Source organism: Fukomys damarensis, unplaced genomic scaffold (genome assembly GCF_012274545.1).
Source record: "Fukomys damarensis isolate Sample0158 unplaced genomic scaffold, DMR_v1.0_HiC HiC_scaffold_6, whole genome shotgun sequence".
NCBI lineage: Eukaryota > Metazoa > Chordata > Mammalia > Rodentia > Bathyergidae > Fukomys > Fukomys damarensis.
In genome coordinates, this window is record NW_022900918.1 from 16,118,387 (window position 1) to 16,137,645 (window position 19,259).

A 19,259-nucleotide genomic window follows, 5' to 3' on the forward strand; every position below is an offset into this window, starting at 1 on the left:
AAGGGTACCCCCACCCTCGGTGTCAGTGCTACCTACTCTAAGGGTAAGGATGTAATACAAGGGACAGAAAGAGGGTCATTGCTTGTGGCTTGCTTGCTGCTCTAGCTGTTTTCTGTCTGCAATGAACTGTTCCTATGATGCCCCCCTGCCATGGAGCCAACCAATTATGGGCTGAAACTTCTACAAACTCTGAGTCAAAATAAACTTTTCCTCCTTTACCTCTGGGTGTTGGGTATTTTGGCTCAGCAACAAGAAAAGTAAAAGAGATTGCATGTGCTAAAATTTTTACATATTGACTTTATTTCCAATGACCTTCTGTATTTACTATTAATCCCAACTCTGAATTTTTTTGGTTTATCTACATATATAATCATGTCATCTGTGAGTAAACTGGTTTGATTCCTCCTTTCTAATCTTTATATGGCTTATTTCATTTTCTTATTTTACTAAACTGGTTAGATCTTCTAGTACAATAATGAAAACATGATGACAGTAGAAGTCCTCGTCTTGTTATGGAACTTGCAGGGGAAAGTATTAATTCAGTACTGCACCACTCACTGAATAGTTAGTGTTTGCTGTAGAACATATAGGTTTACTTGTACATATTCTTAGACATCAAAGAAAGTAAGTTTTTAACACACATAGACGTGCATTCTATACCAAGTGTGGGAATTCTGGTGAGAAACAGAATTTTAACGTTAAATTCAGAAAGTATTTTTAGAGAACAGACTTTTTTCTCTCAAGAATTCATACTCTAAGTCTACTCAGTCTATCATATTATTTAAACTTGAAAAAATTTTAATAAAAATTACATATAGTTAACCAGTACAGCATTGTTTTTTTGAAATATGTACCTTGTTAAACAGCTAAACTGAGGCAATATTTGCATTAGCCCACACATTTTTCTGTGATGAGAATTCTGTAATCTACTGGGCAATTTTCAAGAATGTAATACATTGTGAAGTAATGATGGCATACACAGCTCTTAAACTCATTATTTCTCCTATCTCACTAGCTTTGTCTCTTTTAACCAACATCCAGTTCCCAGACCTCCAGCCTCTGAGGTCTACATTCTACTCTTCATCCATCAGTTTAACATTTTTAGGTTTTATACATCAAATAGATTAAAATAAAGGGATTAATGCTTTTAGAAATATTTTAACAAATATTAAACTTTTGCTACAATTTAAAAAGTTCCCAGAAATTTCAGCAAAAACTTTTAAATGTTGTATTTCCTATAATAAAAAATGTAGGTAATAATCCTGACAAAGGACAATCAACGCATTAAAAAAATAGCTAGTAATTATGCGGTAAGAAAAAATAACATAAATTTCCCTAGTCTTTATATTTTAAACAGTAAAATTACACAAAAAAGTCCAAATTTAAAAATAAAAGGGTTATTTGAACAACTCCTTTTTACAACTAAGAAAACTCATTGTCTTCCAATATTCAGTATCATATACAATGGCAACTATTAAATCACAAAGTAAAGTTTCTATAATGTTTATATAAAATGTTTTTCCAATTAAATCACGTAATTTCCTCTCAAAAATTGTCACACAAAGATTAATAACGTATCACCATGAAACCAAAATGTATTTTTAGATTGTAAAAATATAAAACAATATACCCTGTACCTAAAACTGGTACAGGTTTTAAGAATTTAAATATTCAACTGATTATTCAGTTTACATTCATAAAGTAGAAAGGCTTTAGCAAGATAATTTGAACAGTCTGCATCTTTTTAAAAAAACTAACCAGATGGTTTGTACACCCACTACCTTTGTTTTGTAAATCTCTGGAGCCTAGGCTACAAGCACTTCAACAATCAAATCTAAGTGAATTTAATACTACTTAACAGCATCAGTTAGATTTTAAGTTTTCTCTCTCCAAAGCTCACAAAAATGGAATCTTAGAATACAGAATAATCACTAAAGAGTTTCATAGATATTACTTATAGGAAAGGGTATAAAAAGCTTCATTTATAAGATTACTTGCTTTAATAGTAACAGGATGTTGTAAAGATAACCTTGAGCTTTCCCTTTTCAATTTAGAAAAAAATTAAAATGTTTTAAATACTACTGATGATGGGGAACAGTTTTCGAGATCTCTTTGCCTCTAAGCATTCTGCACTAAAACTCTATAGGATAGGGAAACAAACACCAAGAATAAACAAAAGAAAAAATGCTAAACATTCATTAAGATGACCAAGTCACATTCTTTATCAAGTAATTTTTTCCATCATTAGACTGCTGTTATTACTTTCATAAATTTAGTTAGTGGCTATTTAATTAGTATAATATACATTAGTATACATTATCCATTCTGTACTACTTTTATTCTTAAGCTAAATAAAGGACCTTAAAAACAATGAAAGCAGTGTTTAAAGTTACTATGAAAGTTTTGTAAAAGCTGTAATTAGCACAGATTTCAACTTGGAATCTTGATGTAAAGAAACCATGAATATTAATTAAGCAGATAGTATTCATATGTCTCCAAAATTGCTCTACACACTGTAGAGCAGATCTTAGTGTCTCTTTAAAATTCCTGAGTTATTATCGAGGATAAAACTAATCAAAGTATATTATTTGATAGTGCTAAATTTAGTAGCATAAATTAAGTAATAATGCAAAAAGAAAAAAGGGGCATCACATGGAAAAATGTGGTGGCTTCATGGCAAACATTAGTGAGATCTTCAATCTTTAAAGACTGCCTAGAATTTAGTTAGGCAGGAGAAAATGCATCCCATGAAAATTACCACCAGAAAAAGAAAAAAGATAGGAAATGGAAAGGACAGTAAATAGGAAAATGCTCCACAGGGCAAAAAGGAAAACCAGAGCAAAAGAAAAAGAACTACAATCAATAACTGAGGTATATCAATAAGCTGTGAGCCACATAAAATAATTTATGTGAGAAAAAGTTTCTCTAAATTAAATATGCCCATTTGTAAGATGGGTAACAATGTAAACAGAGGGGGGAACTCCAAGATGATAGATAAGACACTGCACCTAGAGGCCAGGGAAATGAAGACAGCAAAGAAAAAGAAGTGGACTACAGTCCTTGAGGCTTGTAGATTACCCATTTTAGAAAATGGTGGTATCACTTCCACAGACGGAAACCAGAAGAATTTATATGGGAAATACTCATTTCAGGCATGTTATGCCTGGAAAAAACAGAGATGCCCAAGAAAAAGGTCTAATGTACAAAATGAAATTCAGATTTAAATTTCTAGAACCACCAAAGTTTAACAAAGTAACTAAAGGAATCTGTATACTGAAGAACGAGATGATAGCAATCAGCTATCTCACAAATTATTTTGTTTACCTTCAGTGTGAATTTCCTTTGTAATGTTCAGAAAAGAAAGAGTCATAGACTAGAAAAATGAGGCACAGGTTCTAGTCGGGATGAGCAACTCATAATGTATAGATCATTCTATAAAACCATTCGGGCTTTTAGTCTATTTGGGCCTTAGGTTGTCCAATTCTAATATCCTATGATATTACAATACCACATAACTCAAATACCTCAAATATCAAGGCATTAATTCATAACAAAAAAGAAAAAACCAGGGTAGACAGAAGATAATTCCATCATAAATGGTCTTAAACATAATTTGTATTTACCCCTTCATCTTAAAAAAAGAAATAATAAAATATATTGTCAGGATCTATTCAACAGCTATTGGTAATAAAAAACCTACATTTATATCACCACTTCCCATTTACCAAATATTTTAAATAGTTGTTTTACTTAATCCTACAAAACTACATGAGGAAGAGAAATATTACCATCACCATTTTACCAAAGAAAAGATTAAGAAAGGTTAAAAGCACTGCCCAATATCATGCAGTTAGTAAGTGAAGAGTCAGGGCTCAAACTTGGGTAAAATTCCTAGTTTATGGCCCTTGCTATTAAGCTACCAGCTTTCAAATTAAAATGTACAGTATCTCTATAAAGAAAATAAATAGGAAAAACTAAAAGAATGAAGCACACAGAAATAGGCAAATATTAAAATGTTGATGCAAAAAGTAAAGAACAGTAGGCTAATATTTTTCTTTTTCAGCAGTAGGAAATCAAAAAGGTAGGTATAAAAGATACAAATACTATTAAGAAGCAGAAATTTGGGCTATGAAAAAATTAAAAATTAAGATGCCACCTGAAAACATTTACAAAGCCAAGACAAACACATCATGCTATTCTTACCTTTTCAGTTGCTGAAACAGATGGCTTTGATACAAAACCCAACCTGTCCTTCACAGATAACTTAGTTACATTCTAAAAAAATTAAAATGGACATATTCAGTGTTTCCCCAAACATATATAAATCTGTTGGGATTTTGAACATTCTGATTTTACTAATATATACCAGTTCTATGAGTATACTGATGCTAATCACAAAAACTTGGGCATTTTTAAAGCGGGGAAAGGAAGGGAGGGAGAGAATGTGTATAGAGAAATAAAAGTAAACTATGTTATAAACAGTATGCAATATTATTCAATCATGAAATACTGCAATGCAAAGCAAGAGGTCTGAACCAGGTAGGTGCTGAAGTTCCTTCCACTGACATCAGAATCAAAATTTTTAGAATCCTATGTTAACAAGCAAGAAATCAGTATATTTTAAATTAGATTTGATTAAGATATATCTTTCTCAAGCTTACACAGTACTCAGCTAATAAGATATGTCTTTCTCAAGCTATATGGTACTCAGCTAATAAGTGGCATCTATTAGCTAAGTAGGAAACTATATCCTCACTTATATACCAAATCCTGAAACATCTGGAGTAAAGGGAAAGCTAAGTTTTGAAAACAGAGGGTGTAGAAACAAGAAAATTGCTACTCAAGTGTAGAAGGAAGTGGGAAGGAATGACATATGGAGGAGAGAATCCCAGAGTTAGGAGTGATGCAAGCAAGGCAAGTTGCCTGAGTATCTGAAACAGTGCCATATCAGACATGCTTAACCTGATGTTTTAAACCCTCTCTTCCCAAAAACTTTCAGTTCAGTCTTCTGCATAATAGAATTTTAATTAAGTAAAAAGATGATGGGAAAAATAAAGATTTAGTGTACTAAACTTCACTCTTCTGGCAATTTTGCAGAAATGTACCTCTTCTACTGAGAAGAAATCTTTCTCATACGTTAAGAATTAAATGAATGGAAGACTTCAAGACTATAAGAAAAGTACTAACAGTGAAAATGTTATGGTAAGTAACTTACAGGTGGGTTTCAATTATATAAGGATCATATTTCTGTGAAAAATATATACAATTAACTATATTTCAAGTAACCAAGTGAAATTAATGTTATGAGAACCTAATACATGACAGGTAGGACCTGCCATTTACCTGAGGAAGGTCTGAACTAGCACTCTGGGCTTCTGCCGGTTCAACAGTACTTGAAGGTACTGGACCCAACCGCTCTTTGACAGATTGCTTCACAACAGGTAAAATGGTCTGCTGGACTAAAGGCTGCATTACCTCAGAACAAGAAAAAAAATTTAAACAATCTGATTAGTTGGGGAATATAAAAAATAACCTTAGTTATTTTGTACTAAACTGTTCATACATAGAAAAATTTTAAACAGATTATAATCAAAACCCAAGTGTTTTTTCAATTTCCTTCACACACACACACATAAGTGTTTTCTTTGCAAGAATTATGATGTTATAAAGCTTAAATGCAATTTATCCTTCATTATATTTAATAACTGGAAAAAATTGCTATAATACACCTCTATGCAATCAATCTATGATTACACAATGTAATACCGATATGGTAGAGAAAAGAAAGAGGAAGGGGAACAAAGAATTTCCAAGATGAACCAAGTTTGAATTTACAGAATATACATAGCTATAATTTATTGAGTGTCTCCTATCTGCCAGAGACTGTTCTATATGCTTTATATAACCATCTTTTAATTTTCTGAAGTAGGGATTAACATCACACTTACAATAGGTTGCAGAGGTTAAGTAACTTTCTCAAGTCTACAGAGCTAATAGTAGGGGAGCTAGAATATGAATTAATATCCCCCGATTCCAAGGCCTCTGCTCTTAAACAGTATACTAAGAGCTCTCCACAAAAGTATTTAATTTCACATAAATTTCTCTCTTACCTTTGGGGAAGTAGTTTGTAACTGCTGGGTGCTCCCTTCTCTGTGCCAATAAACCTTAATAAAGCGATTGTTCAACACTGCTTCTGTACTTGATATTGCTTTCTTTGCTTCTTCATATGTTGCAAATTGGATAAGGGCACCTTCAGGATCACCATTATATGCAACCTAAGATTTAAAATATCATAACAGTGAATTTCTAAAATTAAAAGTCCTCAAGATATAAAATTCTGGTCCTTCCAAGAAAGAGACTATCCTCATGTCTCCTTAAATCTAGAGTATTACCAGTCTACTTTTACTCCAGGAGAAACAGCAACCAAAGATTTCCACAGTGTGGGAAAAGTATCTTTCATTCAATAGCATAGTACCGATTGCAAAAATGTTATACACAGCTTTCAAAATGTTTCTCTTTTTACCTCTGATTTTAATACTAGATATGAAAAATATTTCCTATAGTCAATGAGTATCATGGCCAAACTCAATACAGAATAAAGAAGAAAGTTTACTACTTTGGAAGAGGTGATCTCTAGCTCAAAATTACATAAATACCATCTGTGCAATAGCTCAAGGTGGTAATTTTCACAGTATTTACAATAGCACAAGCAAACTTTGAGGGGGAAAAAAAACCTACATCATTCACCTCTGACACTTGAGGAACCAAGATTCAGGAAATAAATGATTCTGATAATTAAAAAATGGAGACTATTTCACTCTAAACTTTCTATTGTATCAATAATATCAATGTTTACCAAAGTGTGCCATATAAACCACAGTCAGTGTGCAACAACACAAAAATTAATTTGCTTGGCTCAAACCTTGACTTCCACATGAACAAGCCATTTAACTTTTCTGTGTCTCAGTGTCCTCTTCTATATATGGGAATAGTAACATTACCTACTCCTTAGTGTTGTTTTAAGAAGTAATTCATTTATAACAGAAAATAGTATTCAGTAAATATTAGTTATAACTTTAATGATTTTAGATAGCATTTTATAGATATTTTAATTTAAAAGCATCAATTTCACCAAGAATTTACTTTTAAATGATTTTGAAAAATGTTTTATAAATAATGCAACAATACGCAGATATAGCAAAAAGGAGCTATCAACTTCACTAAAAGCTGCATAAATGAACAAAGAAACAAGACGAGATACTATGTTCTGCCTCAGTTTTAAAATATATTTAAAGTTTCTATTACTGGTGTACTTAATTTTATCAGGAACTGGGAACTTTTTTATATCTAGATATAAATGCAATAAACTGAATTGCCATGAAGATATTTAAAAATGTGCAAAATTAAGTAAAAAGCTACAGGATAATATGTATACTACCCATAATTCCAAGTTTAGTATAGGCAGACACACCAATACATAAAAAAATCTAGAGTAGGACACAGTAAACTGTAATAGTGCAATTTTATACAGATAAAGGGATGTGAAGAGAAAAAGTTGAAAAGGAAACATTTCCTTTAAATGTTTTATACATTTCTATTTTCCTTACCTCAAACATGCCTTCTCCACCTCCATTACTAAGTATATGTTTAAAATTTTTCAAAAGTTAGCAAAAATAAATCTCACTGAAGTGTTGTGTTGAAATGTTCTTGAGAAACTGATGAACTGAAAACTACTATGATAGATATTGCCAACATGATTATTTAACTTTCCTGTAATTTTATGGCAAGCTCTAAAATTGTATACTACTATGATAAATCAGACTCATGCCTTTGAAATTATCAAGAAGACCCACACATTTTTCTAAAGTTTCACTTCATATCTACCATGGTTTGGATATAGCTAGAGTGTTTCCCCCAAAGGGACGTGTCTGGGGCTTAGACCTTACTGTGGCAATGCTTTTGGAGACAGAGTGAACTTTTAAGACATAAGGCATGGTGGGAGGTTCTTAGGTCCTTAGGGGTTCTGCAGTCAGAAAGAATTAGGGGATCCAGGTCATTCTCACTGACACCTCAGTTCTCACAAGAGTAAACACAACCACTGAACTGCTTTCTGGCTATTTTGAGACATTCGTAATTTCTCCCCCTCTCACAGGCATGCCCACTGTGATGACAACACCTCTCTTAGACTTTCATCAGAAGCCAAATGAATGGTACTACCTGATCTTGGACTTTCAGACCCTAAAAATGAAAGCTAAGTATACTTCCTTTTTAAAAAGGAATCAGCCTCAGGTATTTCATCGTAGTAACAGAAAAGACACAATGTCTATAATTTCCTAACTTTAGAATACTAACAAATTTTGTACATTTCTTTATAAAAAACACTTTTAGTATGACCATTAAATTGAGCAAGGACAATGGATCCACTCCATGGCTCTTACCTGTAAATTAACTAATGTTCCAAATCGACTAAAATGTTCATTAAGTTTGCTGATATTATTTAATTCTGGAGGAACTTTTCTCAGTTCAAGTTTAGTATTTTCACTTCCAAATTGAACCTTCTTCTGGAAGCCTGGGCTACTTGTCCTATTAAAATTTGGTCTGCAAACAAAAATCAAGTTGATCAGCACATTTATAAATCCTGACTCCTACACCAAGTACAAAGGAATAAAGTTTTACACATAAATATTCAATTAAATCCAATTTTTACCCCAAAACTACAAAGTACTACTTGATAAAGGAAATTTACATTTTCTTCCAAATAAATTCCCAAATTAGTAGTGTTAACATCTTTCACAGAAACAACTTGAGAAAGATTCTGCTGTATCATTTGGTACTTTGCACACCTGGGCTCTTATTTAACATTTTTAGCTGGAAAGGTCTTTAGATCCTCAGTCAATTTGCACATAAAGCTTTTTTTCCATGTCAGTATAGGTTAACTTGTTGAATATACTTTATTATAAATTGAATAAATTGCAAATTTAATTTTGTAATACAAAGAATGATCACCTTAACTTCTTTTCAGCTTAAAAAGATAAGGAAGTGTTGAAAGTACATATTACACAATTGACACTTGAAAAAGAAAAAACTGTCGGCTGCAGATTTAGCTCAGCGGCTCGGTGGCCTGTCTTGCAAGCACAAGGACCCGAGTTCAATCCCCAGTACCAAAAAAATAATAATAATAATAAAGAAAAAGAAAAAACTGTCCAACAACTTGCCTCAAATCACAGAATTACACAATTAATCACGGAGCTAGAACTATGAACTATCGATTATTAAAGCTCAAAAGGGCCATGCTAGGCAACAGACACATGGCAGAGGGTATAACAATTTCCAATTTGAAACTATACTACAAAGCTACTGTGATAAAAGCAGCATGGTACTGGCAAAGAAATAGACCTGAGGATCAGTGGGACAGATTGGAAGACACAAAAACAACTCCAGATGTACTCAGCTACCTCATCTTTGACAAAGGAGCTGACCATCCCCACTGGAGGAAAGATAGCCTCTTTAATAAATGGTGTTGGAAAAACTGGATCTCAACCTGCCAAAGATTAAAACTAGACCCTTATGTTTCACCATGCACTAAATTAAAATCCAAGTGGATTAAAGATCTAAATATTCAAACAGAAACACTAAACTTGCTGGAAGATAAGTTAGGCAGAACTCTTGAAGACATTGGCATAGGAAAAGACTTTATGAACATATCCTCAGTAGCACGGGGACTAGCAGAAAGAATAAAAAACTGGGATCTCATCTTAAGAAGCTTCTGCACTGCAAAAGAAACCATCAACAGAGCTAACAGACAACCTACAATGTGGGAAATTTTTACCAGCTGCTCCTCAGACAAAAGGACTATTATCTAGAATATATAAAGAACTCAAAACAATCAGCCTCCCCAAATATAAAGACCGGATTCATAAATGGGCATCTGAACTGAACAGACATCCTCAGACAAAGAAGTAAAAGCATCAAGTAAATATATGGAAAAATGTTCCAAATCACTGGTCATTTGAGAGATGCAGATGAAAACAACACTAATATTCTACCTCACCCCACAAAGAATGGCTGCTATCAAGAAATTACACAATAACAAATGTTGGCGGGGTTGTGGGGAGAAAGGGACCCTTCTCCATTGTTGGTGGGAGTGCAGACTGGTGCAACCACTATGGAAATCAATATGGAGATACCTCAAAGAGTTGGGATTAGAGGTTCCATTTGACCCAGCCATCCTTCTGCTGGGTATCTTTCCAAAAGAATTAAAAGAATTATATCACAGAGATATATGCTCACCTATGTTTATAGCAGCACAGTCTGTAATAGCTAAGACTTGGAAAAAGCCCATTTGCCCATCAGTTGGAAACAGGATAAAGAAGATGTGGTTTTTCTATAAAATGGAATACTACTCAGCCTTAAAGAATGAGAAATTAGAATCATTCATAGGAATACAGATACATTTTGAGGATATACTCCTAAGTGAAATAAATAAGCCACACATGCGTAAATAGTTTTTCTTGTGTGAATAAACTATAATAGTACATAAGACCCTAATGAGATAATTGACAATGTGAAATAGGAAGAAAAGGGCTAACGGTGTAGGGAAAGTGGGAAGGGTAGGGGAAAGGTAATAAGGGAAAAGAAAAAAACAGGAGAAAAAAAAAAAAAAACTCAAAAGGTGTGATATAGTCTTTCTTCAATACATCAAATTTAGAAATGAATCATCATACCCTCCTCAAAATTGTTTCCAGACTCCTTTCTCTGAAGCTCTTCCTTGATAATGTAACACCTCTCCAACTGTTTGCAACCCTGCAAAAAGCCCTTTCTGCTCCTAATTAGGAACTACGTATATGCTGAATAGGGTTCTCTTTACAAATAGCTAGTAATCAATGTCTTATTTAAGTGAGGGGTAGTTTCTCTTGGAAAAGTGAAAGGAGGAAAAACTATGTTGTCAAAAAATCTCATCACTTGCATTAAAAAAACGGTTTTCTAGTACCAGACAACTAAACTACAGATGTCTAGAAAATAACTTACATTTTATTTGGGGTTTACCTGTACAACAGAATAACTCAACATTTTTTAAAAAGACAGTACTATATGGTCACAATCATACAGTAAAAGTCTGCAAAACCAGTATACAATAAAATTCTTCAGTTTTTACTGCCAGCTTACTTATCAAACCAAGTCTTCTTCGTGGGACCTCCAGGCTCTCCAGAACCTATTGTTCTTTTCCTTGATTCTGAATCCACTACTATCCTCATACTGCTTTTATTAGGAGGCTTTTCTGTGTTTAAAAAAAAAAGCATAGATTAATATTTTATCATAGCTACTTCCTTAATTCATATTGAAAAGTTTCTGGCTTTTTGTTCAAATATACATATTTTAGAAGGAACAGAAATAAATGTACACTCAAACATAGTAACCCAGGGAATTTTTAATCTATTTCAAATACATTCTTCTATTTGACAATCAGTAATTTTCTCATGTCAAATCAAAATGTGATTCTTTTTTTCTGATACTGGGGATTGAACTCAGGACTCTGAGGCCTGCCAGATGGGCACAGCATCAAAAAATGTGATTCTTTAGGCCACTTTAAGGGTAAAAATCTATGTGAAAATTTCCATGTGCCATCACATTCACCAAAAATCAATATACTGTATTAATATACAAATATATTACTTTTGAGTCTTTAAGTTCATTATTTTTAATCAAATGCACAAACTAAAAGATTCCAATTTAACACTAACTGAATGACCTTTGAGAAATTATAAGTTTTGAATGATGCTGTTTACCTCAACAGTAATATATTGACACACTGAAAGCATACTTGATTTAAAAAGAATGAAATGCACTGTACAAGAGCTATAAATATCTGCTTCCAATACTTTACACAGTTATCACTAAAACAGGCTTGATACAAACTTGCCTCATTTTTTTTCATCTAGTCTTACCATCCTAACTGGGCTTTGCTTCCAGATTTTTTAGTCATCAATTATCTGTAGATACAGAGGCCTAAAAATCAATGCCCCAGAGCCCTGCTGCTTTCCTTCATCTTCAATCCTTTCTGTAACATTCCCAGGAACACTTAACTTTACAACTAAAATTAATACATTTTGTTTTGATTTTGGTACAGGGGATCATACTGATGACCTTACATTTACAAGGCAGGTGTGGCACCACTGAGCTAAATCCCCAGCCCTAAAATTAATACATTTTTTACAAAGAAAACCTTATAAAGCCATTTCTCCTTTACTACCCACCCCATTTACCCTCCATACCTTCATAGCCAGCTCCTAAAACATGTGTACATTGATCTAACTTGGCTTTCTTACCACCTCTTCACTCACTAAATAATCCTCTGAACATCACAGCTGCTCCCATTACTGAAAATATAAAGTTGTTGATGTCCTAACTTATGGTTTAAGCCTACAAATATTTTTCAGTCCTCTTTTTACTGGACCTCTAAGAAGCATTTGCTGCTTCTAACCTTCCTGTCTTAAATATTACCTTCTCTGATTTTCAGGAATCCCCACCTCCTGTTTTTGACTGTGCCTTCTGGCTTCTCCTTTTCAGTCTCTCATGGACCTCAGACTTCCAAATCCAATCTCTTGCTGAACATTTCTACTCAAATGACTCATGGCATAATTAAAAACTTTCAAAATTTAATTTATCTTCCTATCTTCTTTCCTAACAAATGATATTACCATCTGCCTAATTATCCAGAAAAAAATCTGGTGTCTAATTTCATCATTTCCATTAGTCCTATTCAAAGCCCCAAAACTTAGTAAAACTAATGTTAATTCTCTTTACTAAACTTCACTATTATTAACCTAGCTCAGCTATTATCACCTCTATTCCAGAATTCTTCAAATACCTGACTGGACCTCTTCAGTTCTTCTACATCCATTCCAGAAATAAAAGTTCTTTCAGTTTCTCGAAATATCGTAAGTGCATGTGCTTAATTCTACCCACTTTCTCTGGCTGTGATTTATTCTACATCTCCACAGGACATGAGGCAGAAACATTCTGCATCTAGCATTAGTGACATTCACAGTGCAAACTAGTTTCTATGCCCAGTGATACCTTGCCACCTCTACAAGATTTTTAAGTCTCATTTTTGGTCTTTTAACTTGGTTAACTAGCCCTTTCTGAGAATCTTTGAGCTATATAAGATCTTCTTTAACATGTACTGCATCTGAAGGCTCACTAGGAGAGACAGCAATGTGTTTCCTCCAGTAATTGAGATGGTTTTGCCTCAATTAATCTTTGTTTTCTCATTTAAGATTCCTTTTTTTAATTAATATTCAAACAGTGTTAAAAATAAAGAAGCCAATGTGCTCGCTTCGGCTGCACATATAATAATAAAGAAGCCAAAGAGTTTTTAGTAGCTAAAACTTGGAAATAGCCCAACTGCCCATCAACTGGAGACTGGAAAAGAAGATATGGTTTTTCTATAAAATGGAGTACTCAGACATAAAGAACAAGAAACTACAGACATTTATAGATAAATGGATGCACACTGAGGCAATACTCATAAGTGAAATAAATAGAACACACATGTAAATACCAAACAGTTTCTCTGGTGTGAAACCTAAAAGTGTAAATAAGGTTCAAAATATATAATTCATAATATGAAATAAGAAGAAAAGGTCCAACGGAGTAGGGAAAATGGGAGGGGTAAGGGAAAGGCAAGAAGGGAAAAGAAATATATGAGAAAAGAAAACAATGGACACAAAATCTTTGGAAATAGGGAGGAGTGGAGGGGGTTAAAGGAGGGCAGAGGAATGGGGAAAAAATAAGAACCAAGATATATCATGTAAAGGTACAAGATCCCAATGATGAATGTAACTGTACTGTTTGCTTTAAATGTACCAATAAACTTAATGAGAGGAAAAAAAAAATAAAGAAGACAAGTTCCTCTTGGTTCATTCAGGAAATGTGTCTAATCATCACATGTACTGTTCTTCCCACAAAATTCTTTTAATAAATTGTTTTTCTCTAAAAATTGTCAGAATTGATTTTGTTCATCGGAAATGGGAAACTACTAAAACCTTCTCCCTACCTATATCAAATCATAGAGAACATCAAGTTCTCTAACTTTAGAAATATGTTTGTTTTTTTGAGACAGGGTCTCACTATGTAGTTCAGACTGCTCTGGAACTCACTATGTAGCCCAGGCTGGTCTCAAACTCACAGCGATCCTCCTGCCTCAGCCTCCTGAGTGGTGGGATTACAGGCGTGCGCCACCACGCCATGCTTCTAACTTTAGAAATATGGAAAGAGAGAACCGCTAAGAAACCTTTACATTAGTAACACTAAGGCATAAAAAGGCCTAATTTTTTTCATTTATTTAATAATAACTCTCCACCAAGATTTACAGTATTAAGGATAGACATATAACTATCACAATCTTTGATAGCCAGGGATTTAGCTCACCTGCCTCGCACAAAGTCCCAAATTCAATCCCTGGTAGCAAATAAATAAATAAATCATACAAAAATATAATCTTTGATAAACTTAGTCATCGAAAGACCATAAGAAATGTATAACAATTACAAAATCAACAATACTAAAAAAATTAAAAGTAAAAAAATAAAAAAACAAAAATCAACAATACTATAAGCTTTCTATATATCTGTCACAATCCAGGACAGTAAATTTGCAATCTAAATCAGGAATAAATAAGAATGTATGGAAGGAAGGGCTGCGGATTTGGCTCAGTGGTTCCGTCACCTGCCTTGCAAGTGCAAGGACCTGAGTTTGATCCCCGGTACCAAAAAGAGAGAGAAAAAAAAAAAGAAAAAGAATGTATGGAAGGAAAGGGGAAAGGACTGAAAAAAAAAAACCCTGAAAAAGACTTATAGGCAATCCTCAACTCAAATAGGTTACAACATTAGTTTGATAAGTTAAAAATAAAAATATAGACTATATTCCTACATTAGCTGACAAAGTAGTACATAATGAATTACCAGGTACTACAACTTATTTAAAAGTCATTCAAATCTCTATGTAGGAATGCTAGACATTGATCTCTCAATAGGATTCGTAATTTTTAATTGCCTGCATAAGGAGCTAAAACACCCAAACTCCAACTTCTAAAATTATATACAAAGTGTTTGAGCTCTCTTCCTTCTCTCAATCACAGCAAGAAATCAACCCAACATGGAAATACATCTAATAAATCTAATAAATATATGTATGCCACTCAAAAGCAACATGGTAAGAAATGAATATAAATACCCAGTCAGAGCAGAAATATCAGTATGAGAATAACGTCCTAAGTAGAAGAAGAAAATGGAGTTTCTATAAATTAGCTAGGTAGGAGAGACAATGAAAGGATAGCTAAATATCCCAAAGAGCTATTATCTTAAGTGACTACTTTTTAATTACAAGCAATATTCTCACTCACATAGAAACTATTTTAAAAATCTTTTTCTACTGCTGCTAATGGTGGTTACTGGAATCCTTAGGGAAAATTTAAACAATATTTATGTGGGGGTAGGCTTATATATAAATGTCAAATCTGAAAGAAGATACAAAATTAAAATATTCCTCACACTTCCATCACAGAAAGGTCTCCAAATACTCAACGAAGATGCTCAGAATCTTATTACTTCTAACTGACAAATTAAAAACACAGGCTTAAGCAATCATAAGTTTATTAAACTACATTAGACACTATTACTTAAGTCTGATTTCTATTCACAATGAAAAACCTTGATTTTTTTATTCTATCTAGGAAACATAGCAAGAAAACATTAGAATATAAATGGGTTTTAACAGTTAATTAGGGTGATTAAGTAAAGGTATTTTTAATAGTCCGGGTAATATTTTCTATTATGTCTGATATCCCTCATTTACCTCCACAAAATGGTATCTGTAGAAAACGTTACCCCTTTCAAACTAATGTGAATACTTTCTCCTTTAACCCTTCTCATCAGTTTATATCTCAAGTATAGCACTTCTGCTGCCTTGCCTTATGACTATTATCAGTCCAAACTCTTTTAGAAAATATTAAAAAGACTGCCTCTAAAAATTTTTTAAAGAAGTCATTTCCTAATACACAATTCCTGTTGCTTAGAAACATAAGCAAACCAATATGAAACTTTAACATGAATAAAAGGGTCCAGGATTTAGCTCAGTGGTTCTACCACCTGCCTTGCAAGCACAAGGTCCCAAGCTCAATCCCTGGTACCAAAAACAAAAACAAATAAACAAAAAAGGATTAAAAAATAAAAGGCATCAAATATTAGTTTACACAGATAATTTACTTTAGGAATTAAAGCATTATTCTTAAGAGTTTAAATGAACCTAACTACAGATGAACAAAAGATACAAAAACAAATCTACCTGAGAAATCATACTGTGGGAAAATTCTCTGTGGAACAGTGTAATGAAGTGTAGCTATACACAGATATGGAACCACACATTATCTACCTCTCATGAGACACCAAAGGATTCAGGCAACAAACAAGATCACCATCACTTAATCAACCTCAACAAATACAGGAAGAATTGTTCTTTAATAATGGTTCCCCACTCTCGAGACCATAAAAATGATAAGAAGAAAAAATTAATCATAGTACCTCTGGGTGGCAAGTCCATATCCCCTGATGTTAGTCCTATCAAGTTAGGCCTTTGTGCATGCACTCTGTGCCTATACATAGGTCTAGAAGTGTTTGTTATGCTTGGGGCTTCAGGATTGTAGCCATCTGTGTCATATGCATCTGGTAATACAAAAACTGCAATTAAAAAATAATTATAAAACTCCGTAATTTTTAATACTGTGAACAGTAAGCCATCTAACAAATTACTAATATAGCTATTGTTTTATGTGTATTACAAAGAAAATTTCATAAAAGCAAAAATATTAAAGATAAAATAAGTTTTTAAAAAGAAATCATAAGTGAGGAATTACTGTATATCTTCCAAGCCTACAAGGTAGTTGATATAATTTAGTGAGAAAAACATAGTTCTAATAAAGCAATTAACTCTATAGACACTATTAAATTTCTTATCTAAAAATCTGCTTTAAAACTACTTTACAGTATGAATACAGAGTGGGCCAAAACAGTACCTGCAGTAAAAAGAGAGGGTGGAGCAGGAGGAGGCTGGTGATGAATGCCAGTTGTTACTACAGTAGGAACAGAACTGGTTGCAGAGTTCGGGGGAGCATCCATGCCAGATGGCTGCAAAGGAGGAAGGGGAGGTGGTGGTCCTGTCAAAATCAAAGAATAAGAAATATCATCTGAAAGCAAACAAATAAAATAAATTATTATATATCCAAACATATTTTCCCTTATCAAACTGTAATATCTTCTATAAACACAAAGCTGTTACAACTTAACATGTTTTTGTGATACAAAACATTTCAATGTTTACGAAAATAATTTTGACTTAAGTAATACGAGACTGCAGGCAACTGGGGTTCATCAGTAGTGTACATAATTCACATGGCCATTCCAAGTCACAACACCTGCTTTGGTACAGGTTGCAATGTTTAAGTATATTTCAAATGGGAATGTTTGCTTAGTTTCTATCAGACATCTACATGACAGATACTTTTAAAATCAAGCCAAACCTATTAACTTTATAGAAAAACTATGAATGGACAGATAATAAATACAGAACAACAAATGTTATCTACTGACCTGTGACAGGTGGGAGACTGGGTGGTAACGGACCTGGAGGTGGCACTGGGGGTCTAAGATTCACAGGTGGTGGTGTAAGAATTGGTGGAGGTGGGGGGAGTCCAGGAGGAGGTGGTCCTTCAACAACAGGAGGCTGTGCTGGGAAAGGCAGCATACCAGGAAGATTGACATCTTCTACAACAACTGGGTCACTTCCATGATCAAAAGGGCACATGTCACCTCTCATACAAAAACCCTTTTCTGTGAGTAAAGAATAGAAAGAAATATGAAAAGCACTAAAAATACAAATAGTCTCTAGGTTTAAAAAGCATGAATCTTTTTTAATATTGAACAAAAGTAAAATTTTTCACAAAAGCCACCTGCTCATTTTCAGTAATATAAGTATCCATTTTCCTATGCATGCCTCAAATGTGTCATTTTTACAGCTGAGTAGTATTCCATTATATACAAACACATTTTGTTTGTCCAATCATCTGCTGATGAGTATACAAGCCACTGCCAGGATTCAGCTATCACGAATTGTCTTGCTATAAACATTGATAAGCCTGTATCACTGTATCAGACACAGAAGCTTAAATACTATAATGTATCTCTCATGTGAGGGAGTCAAAGTATAAACAAAGAAAATGATAACAGATGGACAGAAAGGGACAAGGGACAGGTCTTGTCCAACAGGGAAATGGTCCAAGGGAACAAGGATGAGGAGTGAAGAGGAAGGGAAGAGGAAATGAGAATAAAGATGTCCCATGTATAGGACCCTAATAATTCCAATCAATGTAAACATTATATGATGTAATATGAGCTAAGACAAATAATATCAACAAGTATGTAAAAGGTGATAGGGGAACTAGGATAGGGAGAGGGATGGGGAGTAGATTTAAAAATAAAAAGCTGAATTATGTACACGTAACCATTCCCCCAAATGACTGTAAAAATGTGAATTACAAACATGTACTAATAAAAAAAGATCAGGTTAAAAAAACCTATTTACCAAATGATAACTGTAATATGCACAAGCATATTATCTATCATACCTAATATATCTAAAAAATATATCACCAAATTAAAATTAAGTCTACTCAGCCAGCAAGATATAAAACTTATATTTAATTTTTGTCATATTTTTGTCATTAGAAACAAATCATTCATTTAAATCTCACTTGAAATTATAAGAATATTGTACTTGACTTTAGTAACTGTTATATAACTTTTCCTATTAATCCTTAAAAGTCTTAAATTCTCTTATAAAAATTTTACGTAAGTAACGTTTACGGTCCTAGGTCTTAGCTACTTCATAGTATTTACTCATTTCTAAAGTGAGTTTTGTCATAATGTATTAGAAGCAGATTCTTTGCAAAATAACTCAGTACATAAATATCTAAGAGTAGAACGGGTGGGTCACTTTCTAGATATAGATTTAAACTTCGATGTATTAAACCTTACACACAAAGAATCTTTGAATTGATAATAAATAGGCAGTGGTAATTAATGAAATGTACAATAGTATTTGGGAATTCAGGAAATGATAAAGACTAATTTCTCAATATTTTAATACTAGAGATAAGTCTTTGAATAACTGTACAACCTAAACATAAAAGAATTTAGGAGTCTGCT

The 19,259-nt window shown here is 33.3% G+C and overlaps 1 protein-coding gene across 14 annotated transcripts in view; it reads right to left on the reverse strand.

Moving 5' to 3' along the window:
- Positions 1-19,259, reverse strand: part of Rbm26 (RNA binding motif protein 26) — a 96,533-nt gene that overhangs the window by 34,324 nt on the left and 42,950 nt on the right. For 5 of the 14 annotated variants that reach the window (XM_033760928.1, XM_010622382.2, XM_010622381.3 and 2 more), the window contains 8 exons: positions 17,646-17,885; positions 17,072-17,242; positions 16,581-16,736; positions 11,167-11,278; positions 8,439-8,598; positions 6,111-6,275; positions 5,344-5,475; positions 4,204-4,275 (listed from right to left, as the gene is read on the reverse strand). In XM_033760928.1, coding sequence (XP_033616819.1) covers positions 4,204-4,275; positions 5,344-5,475; positions 6,111-6,275; positions 8,439-8,598; positions 11,167-11,278; positions 16,581-16,736; positions 17,072-17,242; positions 17,646-17,885 — 1,208 coding nt within the window. The remainder of the gene's footprint in view (positions 1-4,203; positions 4,276-5,343; positions 5,476-6,110; positions 6,276-8,438; positions 8,599-11,166; positions 11,279-16,580; positions 16,737-17,071; positions 17,243-17,645; positions 17,886-19,259) is intronic. The other 9 variants (XM_010622380.3, XM_010622379.3, XM_010622378.3 and 6 more) reach the window with 9 other exon arrangements.